Source organism: Lottia gigantea (assembly GCF_000327385.1).
Source record: "Lottia gigantea unplaced genomic scaffold LOTGIsca_47, whole genome shotgun sequence".
In the NCBI taxonomy this organism is placed as follows: domain Eukaryota; kingdom Metazoa; phylum Mollusca; class Gastropoda; family Lottiidae; genus Lottia; species Lottia gigantea.
The window spans coordinates 1,126,318-1,136,655 of NW_008709640.1; the positions used below are offsets into that span (position 1 = coordinate 1,126,318).

The 10,338-nt window shown below is 31.9% G+C and overlaps 2 protein-coding genes across 2 annotated transcripts; one reads left to right on the plus strand and one right to left on the minus strand.

Annotated features, from left to right (window-relative positions):
- Positions 1-1,012: 1,012 nt before the first annotated feature.
- LOTGIDRAFT_234154 (hypothetical protein) lies at positions 1,013-3,256 on the minus strand (the record flags this gene model as incomplete). The annotated part of the gene is made up of 5 exons (XM_009061310.1): positions 1,013-1,148; positions 1,396-1,487; positions 1,777-1,979; positions 2,354-2,642; positions 3,155-3,256. 5 exons carry the CDS (start codon positions 3,254-3,256, stop codon positions 1,013-1,015), a joined length of 822 nt encoding a protein of 273 aa, XP_009059558.1.
- A 2,051-nt stretch (positions 3,257-5,307) lies between these two features.
- LOTGIDRAFT_124656 (hypothetical protein) lies at positions 5,308-7,922 on the plus strand (the record flags this gene model as incomplete). Its single annotated transcript, XM_009061311.1, has 6 exons — positions 5,308-5,511; positions 5,727-5,806; positions 6,137-6,275; positions 6,555-6,703; positions 7,101-7,332; positions 7,809-7,922. 6 exons carry the CDS (start codon positions 5,308-5,310, stop codon positions 7,920-7,922), a joined length of 918 nt encoding a protein of 305 aa, XP_009059559.1.
- Between the last annotated feature and the right edge of the window lie 2,416 nt (positions 7,923-10,338).

Sequence of the window (10,338 nt, forward strand, 5' to 3'; positions counted from 1 at the left end):
AAGAAAATCAAAGACTGTACATATTGAAATTTCATCAGCAACTTAAATAGAAATAATATGCTAAGACTACTGCCAAAGTTTTCCTGATTGCAGACTGCCATTACACCACATTACCATGTATATGTCCAAACTAGAACAATACAGAATTTTAAAGCGCAAACTTATGGGTAACAGGTAAATGGATTGAATTAAGCAGCAAAAGTTTTATTCTTTCCCTTTCAATAATAAACTCTGCACTAATCTACTTCCATTTATTGAGATTTATTTTGATACAATTGTCTAAAAAGTTAACTATACCTCTTTACTATACCTCAAATAAATAGGCACTTTTAGTTGATGTCCTAGATGTATAAAAAAAAATTGGCAATCATACTGTTAAAGCTTCCATTTTAACTATCAGTTTCCATGACTAGATATTAGATAATGCAATGAAATGATGAAGGCAAATAACAGTTCCTTATTCTATTCTAAATAATACACAAAATGAGACAAAAATTCAGTAAAATTCTCTGTATCTGTGTATGTGTATGTGGTTCCGTCATCTAACTTAACGAAAGTGACAATATGATAACAATGAATGATATGCTTTTTCCAAAATAAATAAATATACAGTAGTCATCTTAAATGATTTAAATTTCAGTAATTTGTATCACCTTCTAGAATGAAAATCTGGCTTACAGTTAGCTAACAATTATATAAATATACAGTCAGTGACAACAGTTGAACTCTACTAGTTTATTGTTAATAATGATGACAACCTTTAAACTGTTTATGCTTTTGCCTGCACTTGTTTAACAAATTGTAGACAAATTAGACATCGGATTTTCGTTTTGAAAAGTGATATGGATGGTAAGATTAAGCTATATCAGTTGCAATAAATATTTAGATGAGTATATCTTTTTAAAAGTTAATATAAATGGAGATCAATGAAGCCCATTTCCCAGTGAATGTTGATCTTTTACCCAATAAGTGATGACAATAGGATAAAAACACATTTTAAAACCAAATTTTCTCACACCACTAATCCAGCCAATGTCTCGACCATAATATCACAGTAACATCGTGTAACTTCATTTGAAGCAGGCTCCCACTTTCTACCATAACATTCTATAAGTTCCAATAAGGTACACCTGACTCTTGGTGGAGTTCTGAATAAAAATAAATAGAATTATATGAGGTCTGATCCTATATATAACATACAAATAGCTGAATTAAAAGATATCAAACTATTCCTTATAAAACCACAATATTTTTATTTCACTAGTGTAAAGTCAAAGTCGTTATCAAAATAGATCCTTAAGTCATTATATACAGTGAACCAAATCTTATTTGATCTATCTTAAATTTATTAATATTCTATACAAAAAATTGCGTCAGTACTTAGAGTTCACTTACTTTTCCATGACAATTTTCCTTCTGACTAGATCAAGAAAATCTGTCATTTTATCTGGTTCAATGGATTCTATTAATTTACCAACTGATTGCAACTGAAATTATATTATATCAATCTTCCACCATCTATATACTATGTATGCATGATTTTATAAAAGTCATGCTATAATTTCATAGAAACAATAGATATTAAAAGTTATATCAGAATGGTGCAAATAGAAACTATGATGTGACTGTATTTCAATTTCTCTTCGTAACTGATGTTCAACACTGGCTTTTAAGATATCAAATATCAAAACTTTCATATTAGATGTCTTTGTGTGGTAATTTGGGAAGAATGAATTAATTTTATAAAGCTATTAAGGGGAAATAAGTAGTGTTCACCTGTAACGAAATGCACTCAAATTCATCATCATCACATTTCTCATTTTCTGTATCTAGAACTAACTCACAAGTCTCTAATATTGGTCCTATTAAAGGCTTTATTGGTTCCCTATTACCCAATCTCACATTGCAGAATATCTGACATAAAAATGTAAAAAATCCTAGAAATCGACTAGTAGATTCAGCCCTTATCTCATTTTTCACTGAAAATATATAAGAGTAAAATATAAATGGCTTGTGTAAGAAATAATGCCAACAAGGTCAAAAAAAAACCATATTGTTATAAATACCACAACAAGAACCATGAATTATTATTTTTACATTGAAAAATTGTCATAATGTTAATAACATTCAAACAGCAAACAGTCAGAGACAGAATTTTTTTCCATAAGAAAGCAAGGATTCCTAACTGACAAAGAACACTCAACCCTTTAAAAAAAAGGCCATTTATTTGCTACGTATCTAGTAAGCTTAAGTAATAAATATTCACTGGCTTATAATTAAGAATAGTTCATAAAACTCTGTCACTTCAGCGCCAGAGTCAGAAAACGGGGGTTTCTGCTTAAAGTTTTCTCACCTTTAAAATCAGCTTGGACAAGACCCAATAAACTGGATCTAAATTTAACGCCATCAGCTTCTAAATTGGACATTTTTTGAGCAACAAATGATCCAGATTCTGCCAGCTCTCTATCTTTCAAACATTTCTCATAAATAATTTTAGCTAAACGAGCGATATCTTCACCACTCTTACATATCTCTTCTGATATTCTAGTGAGATCTTTGAGCTGTTTTTCATCAATATCTAATGATAAATTGGCTACAACTTCTTCTATATCAGATACAGAATTGTTCCTGCCTCGAAAGTCCTGAAATCATAATATTATACAAACGTAAATAGAGTGTTAATAAGAAGGAATAAGATTAGAAGACATTATTTAACAAAAACACCTATATCTAAGTTTATAGTCTGTGTATGAAAAAGAAAAGAGCAGTTGGTTGAAACAGAAGTCTGGAAGATAAGATCATAAATTGTGATTCAAACCTAGATGGACTTCAGTCTTCAGCTGCCGACAAAATTTGTCAAATGTGACAAAATCTTAGTGAGACAGTGATAGTGTGTTAATCTAAGTGAAATTAGCTTTGTCAAACCTTATATTTCTAAATTAACACAAATCATATACACTTGAATTACTTTTTGAAAATTTAATTGAATGCTTTTTTGAAACAGGAATGATTCCTTTGATAGTGGTCAATTTAACTATGTGCAGTGCAGATCAGATTCAAACAGATGTAGAGTGTGACATCACGGTGTTGGAAGGCTATATCACCTTCAATTCGCAGTTTTCCATATATTTTAAGAATCAATAAATTGAACTACCTTCTTGTTCGCAGCTGTTTCACCTGCTCCTCCAGAAATATGGTTTAAAATCTCAGAATTAAGCACCAATCCCCGTCCCCTACCTCTACCACGACCGGCCATGTTTGTTTTTGATGTTAACGTCCAGAAGAGTTATCTTTTCTTTAATCCGAAATCATCTACGTTAAAAGTTAAATACTGGTTAGGCTTCAGATTTTCAGCGAAGCTTGCAGGTTGTCAATTTGAACTAGAACCACTGGCTTCAAGAACGACTTTTTCACGACATGTTGAAATTTGACGATTTTTCGATGAAGGTTTTTATAGTTATTGCCATAAACTTTCATAGAGTTATATAGAGAACTATAATTATTGCCTTTAACTTAAAGATAGATTTTCTTGACCTTTCTTGATTGGTCACTCATTGGAATTCTGCAGGTAATTCTCCTCTGATATAGCTAATTATGAATTACTTATGCACATGTGAGACAAACTGGTATATATTGGTACCTCTATATACTTTCTATTCATAAAAGTATTAGTATTTTCTTTTGCATAAATGAAAATAAGGGAACCCATCTTTAAAAAAATGACTTTTAGCAGGTACTGTACTCTCTACTCTTAGTATCCCGTTGATTATCGATTTTAGCCAGTCCCTTGTGCTAATCCTAATAAAGTGGTTATTATTATCATTATTAATAAAGAGCATAATATTATTATAATTCTCAGCGTTATATTTCGGATTACCAATAAATAGCGGGGAGGCAACTCTTCCAACTATTCTAATCAGAGTAACTTCCCTTTTCAAGATTTAAGCGGAAGAAGAAATATTTAGCGAATCGCCCAATAGAAAGTTTCAAACAGAATAGTCACAGTTTTTGAATTGGTCGCCATTGATATTTGTGTTTACACAAATTCCCGGCATTTTTATTCAACTACTGGGTAATTATTATAAGTTTTTTTTATGCTTTCTGCTTAATGGCCTAGCCTGGAATAGAATACTGCTGGGAAATCTGTCGAATCTGATAAGTGAAAGAAAGGAATTCGAGAAGGTCAAAACATGATGAATGAATGAATTTGAAAACGAAATAAAGATTTTGAAATCATTCTACATCTAATGTTTTAATAGATATATTGTGCTCTTTCGACAGGTTACATTATATACAACTTGATTTCAGATCAGCTACATTAGGCCTAGAGGCTCAGTGAGGTAAAAACCTGAGCTTTCAGAGGGGTCTAGCCCAGCATGGGTCATTCTTCCTATTTTTCATCGGTCATTGCATCTTCATTTGCCCAAATAGGTGCAGGAACAGAAGATATTTCATTTTCACATTGTTATATTAATTTTAAAGGATGACATAAATGTATTATTAGGTTACACTACAGACTCTTGATGTTCTGTCGATATTGATAAGGGGCAATAGGCTTAGGAAGAAAGTACCGTCATTGGCTGGCGTCAACAATTTCCAACTATTCATTATTAGTACAACTTAGTTATACTGATATTTCAGAAATATAACGTGCAAAACTGCCCACTTGGCTATGAATATGAAATTTATTGAAATCAAAATATAGATGAAAACATTTTACAAAATGTTATAAAGAATGAAGAATGTGTGAATAAGGTTATATGACAACTTGTCCAAAGTACAACACACAGACCAAGATCAATGATATAATGAGATATTTGAAACAATATTGAAAGAGAAGAATATTTCTGATTACTTAATTAGTAAACCAATTACCCTCTGATTGTCATTCATTGTTCAATCTGAATCTGTTAATTTATAGCATTTTTCCTATTACTAATCCCATTTAGTAATTCAATATGATGAAAAAAAATTGGGGTCTTATCACAGCAGATATATCTATGATTTTTTAGGTTAATGTAATCCAAATAATAGTCGTTAGTTGGCCTTACTGATGATCCAGATCTGATAAGTCAGTTATGTTATAATTTCAGAAATTTTGGAATTTAAAAAGCCAAGACCATGGAACCAAAGAGAGTATTAAAGCCAGTGAACACAAGTTCAAGCTCTATGGATACTATGGTGAAAAAAGATCACACACATTCTACATCCAGTGAGTGTGATAATGAAAACAATCCTGGACCAAGGTGAGATCTTGTGACTTTTTTCATGTAGTAGATCACAGATGACGCTGTTAATGAAATACTTATGTTTCAAAGAATCTTTAGTCAAATAGCATGGCTGTGTTTTGAAGTAAGTTTAAAAAAAGTAATTTCTGACAGATGTAAAATTCTTTGTAGATCTGTATGGAGTTTGGAAGATTTTGATATTGGTAAACCACTAGGTAAAGGTAAATTTGGTAATGTGTATTTAGCTCGAGAGAAGAAGAGTAAATATATAGTAGCTTTAAAAGTAAGTTAAGATTTGTTTTGGTTCACAAGTCATACTCTGAGAAAGAGAGAAATATACACATACAATAACCAAATATTAGGAATGGATATGCTCACTATGTACATAAAAGGTTATTGTTATTGTAGCTCATATATGGAAAGGTTCATGTTGGTCGCTTTTTGTCATATTCATTGATAAAAGAACATCACTCTTCTTAACCTGTCATGTGTTTGTAGGTATTGTTTAAATCTCAGTTACAAAAAGCCAGTGTTGAACATCAGCTACGAAGAGAAATTGAAATACAGTCACATTTACGGTTTGTAGATAATTACCTATTAATATTTTTACTGAATGAAAAACATTTTAGCCTGTCTTGGTTTTATTTCCTCTTCAATTCCAATTCAAGTTTGATTAAGGTTAATACGGTTTATCATTCACATTATTTTGTTAAATTAATTGCGAGAAATTGGAACATAAGATTCTAATTTCAAAAGATGATTTATAAATGAAATTTAGACCTATAAGCTGTAAAGCGAGTATGGGTATATCACTATGAAATCATGATACAATGAAAAGAGCTTGCTTTAGCATACTAAAATCATACTACTAGAGGTGTATTATTTTATTATGAATATTGTTATTTCAGTCATCCCAATATTCTACGACTGTTTGGTTATTTTCATGATAAAACCAGAGTATATCTCATATTAGAATATGCACCTAAAGGAGAATTATACAAAGAATTACAGAAAAATGTCCGCTTTGATGAGAAAAGGTCTTCTAATGTAAGTAAGAATGTTTGATTTAAAAAAAAAGGTTGGTAACACAATCAATTTCTGGTTTTCACATAATGTTTGGAAGGAAATAGGACTAAATCATCCTAAAAAGGTGTTGTAGTGAAGTATTACTTGCATAATATACGAAACACCTGAAGTCCACAATTTCGATTGCCTTTTCTGGACAGTCTACACAGTTTATATTGTTTACTTGGAATGTTTATTGCTATATAGATAAGCTTGTAGTTATATAGGATTAAGCTATTACAAGGTTATTTTATTTTTCAGTATGTACGACAGTTAGCAGAAGCATTAATGTATTGTCACAGTAAACGTGTTATACATAGAGATATTAAACCAGAAAATTTGTTACTCAGTTTACGTGGTGATCTCAAAATAGCTGATTTTGGTTGGTCAGTTCATGCCCCATCATCAAGGTAAACATGATATTCTTCATTCTTAAACTTCTGTTTCTGAACTTGCTGACTTTTATCTAGACAAAGGTTGAATCCCAGCATAGGTGACAAATACACTGCAGATTTTTTAAATTAGTTTTAGCTTGTTAGTGATTCAGGTCGGAGTGGCTGACATTGAAAAAGCATGTAGTTATTCAGAACAATAAACTAAGACCCTTATGCTAAAGGCTTTGCATGTTTAAAGATCCCTCGACAGTTGAATCAAAAAAGAATTGGCTAATGCCACTGTCTGGACAAAATTTCCATCATTGCACACTGCCTGGCATTGGCTGTAGCCCAATTAGGTGCAGAAAAGGAGAGCATAGAACTCATTAATTTCTTTCTGTTTTAACTATATGATAACCATTTTGTTTTTCAGACGACAAACATTATGCGGCACCTTGGATTATCTGCCCCCAGAGATGGTAGAAGGTAAAATGCACAATGAAAAAGTTGATCTCTGGAGTCTGGGTATATTGTGCTATGAGTTTTTGGTTGGAAAACCCCCATTTGAAGCTGATGGTCACTCAGAAACATATCGAAGAATTAGTATGGTGGAATATACATTCCCTAATCATGTATCAGAAGGAGCTAGGTCTCTCATATCTTCAGTAAGTCATGGTTTTGTCTACTGTCGCCTGTGACAGCATGAGATATTCCAAGCACAATTTACACAGTAAATTGAAACATAAGATAAAAATCAAAATACATCATTTTATTCATCGAATCGCCATGACATCCAATAAAAAGTTGGAACAGAGTTCAGAACGCAATCCAACTGTGAAGAAAAAAATAACAGGTTCAGACAGAATTCAAAATGGAGAAGGGAAAATTTTGAATCTGGTTCCCTGCCGTTGATTGATGCCCTAATTGGGAACAAACAGAACTCTCCAATCAAGCACCTCCCTTGTTTTTCATTAGGCCTTGGTTGATGTGCACAGAATAATATATTGTCATTTATTTCATCAAAGTTTATTGCAAGCAATGTTGTAGACGAAAAAAGTTATACTGTACTGGTGGCTTATGATCTTCATTTAAACAGAGCTTCACAGACGATTAAAATAACTCTCTTTTTTTATCTTTTCAGTTGTTGCGTCATGATCCAAATAAAAGACTACCGTTGGCTGAAGTGTTAAGACATCCATGGATTACTGAAAACTCTATGATGGGTAGAACACCAGCTATGTCAACTTCTTCATGATTTACTCATATCTAACTCATGGCAATTTAATGTGATTCAAGAAAAAAAATAACTGACTGTTGTTATAGTTGACAATCATTTCAGAATCGGACAGGATTTTGACTATTTTCAAAAAAACAGTGATTCATGCATTATTTATATATCTATACTTTCTTGATCTTCACAATTTCAAGCTCTTACAAAGTTCGTCTTTATATCTTAACTCAAGTCAACTTTCTTGTGTCAGGAAAGTTTGTAAATGCAACCATTTGATTGGCTATATTATTTGCATACAATCCAATCAGAGGCCTCAACAGAAAGTCTGTAAACAATAACCCAAAATGGTTAGTCTTTATTTCAAAGACATTGAATGTCTTTATTTGCTTGGTTACAATTCAATCAAATCGCTGAATCCCATGATACAAGAAAGATAAAAGGTGAAGTTTGTAATAGCCTGACATTGTGAAGATGAAGATTATGAATTTAAAGGCATGCTAACCATAATATATATATATATGTTCTAAAATAGGTTAGGGTTAGGCATGTGAAGAAAGAAAATATTTTGCTGTCAAATTTTCTATTTTTTAACACATAATCTAAAGAAATAATAAAAAAAATTTTGATACTCTGAAATGAGTCGTGTATCTTAGTTTATGTAATATTTTGTTAGTACCTAAAATTTTTAAGAACTCGCTTCTCATTTTTTTTTCAAGCATTTCAAATTGATCTAGATTCTTGTGATAATTCTCTTGAAGTTTTGAGGATCTGATGAAAAAAAAAAAACAGTTTTCAATCATTAACATGTAAATAAACGTACTGCCTTCTATAAATATTTTTAACCTCTATTATATATGTATATTTACAAGATGTATCATAATCTGAATAGTGCTTTTCATTTTTTAGGTCTTTCTTCATTTCCTTATATTTCATTCCATTTTTGGTCATGGCTTACTCTAGCTCTTGTTTTTCGAATTTTTGAGCAAAAATCTTTGTGCACATCTAACAAAACATTATGTTTAGATTGTTTAACATAGTAACAAACTTAAATGGATTGTAAAGAGGTTTACTAAAATATTGTCTTTATTGATGACACTGATAGCATCAATTTGCACTATCAGACATCTGTGGTTATTGCAATTCCATTTAAACGAGTTTCTATTCTACAAAAGCCTATTTTAAGTGAAATTGCTGGAACCACAGATGTCTGATTGAAAATTGGAATGGTGCAAATTGATGATATCAGTGTCCCTAATACACATAAAAACTTTAGAAAACCTCTTTACAATCCCTTTAAATTACTAAATATTCTACCTCACAAAGAAGTGCACCATTTGTTTGTGCTTTGAATCTCCCAATACATGCAGAAATATCTTTACTAATTCTTCAATTACTTTATAGTCTTCTGAGTTAAATAGTAAATTTTTAGTTTCACATTTGAGAATAATAATTTTTACCTCAGTGTTTCTGTAGCTCGATTCTAAATGTAAATTAATAAAGAGGTTTTTTTCTATTATATTTTCAAAAAAATGTAATAATAGTTCTATATGTATATTATATAAATGTAAATAGATTATATTTTGAATTGTGCTCATCAAGATTAAATATTTCTTGGTTTTATTTTGACTTGTTACTATGAATGGAGTTTTACGTCCTACTTTTCTGCACCTTGTGGGTAACGCCATGCAATGAGGGTCCTATCTGAACGACTAGACGCTTTTCCATGTCAGCCCCTTACCTGCATCAGTGACTGGCTTGAAAAATTCAAAGGTATTATCTTGACCTATCCCAGGATTAAACCCTGGACATTCAGATTAGCGAGCAAGCTTCTAACTCACTGAGCCACCGCAGCTCCCTCTATCTCAAATTAAAAGATGGAGATAATACCTTCAGTTTTCTCAACCTAGTTCCCCCCTTGTCCGTGATGCAGGCTTACAAACTGAGGCTCATGTACTACTGGCTGTGAATGTGCTCACTGTGGTCTGTCTTCATCAGGTTGAAAAAAAAACTTCATTCATTTCATTTAACTTCAAAGCATTCAATTGTCACCTTATGCAGGCCACAAGTTTGTCTATCCCAGAAAGACTGGGTGGTAATCCATGTAGCCACTACTGACCAGGTCAAAAACCTGCACCTGGATCAATCCTAGGAAGACGGGGGCTGATTTATTCTCACGCGGATGACAAGTACAAGTAGTCAGGTAATGATATAGCAGCCAATCAGGCATGACAGAAAGACTCAATATTTGCTGGCGTGCAATCCAATCAAATTGCTGTATTCAATACAAGAAAGGCAGCAAATGGAGTTAAGTCACTAACTAGCTTCTTAAATGAGAACAAAATAACCAGAATATTTTTAAATGATTTATACAGATGAATAAGCAGATGATAATAAATGAATACAACTAAAATATTTCACAGTAACAAATTTAAACAGCAAA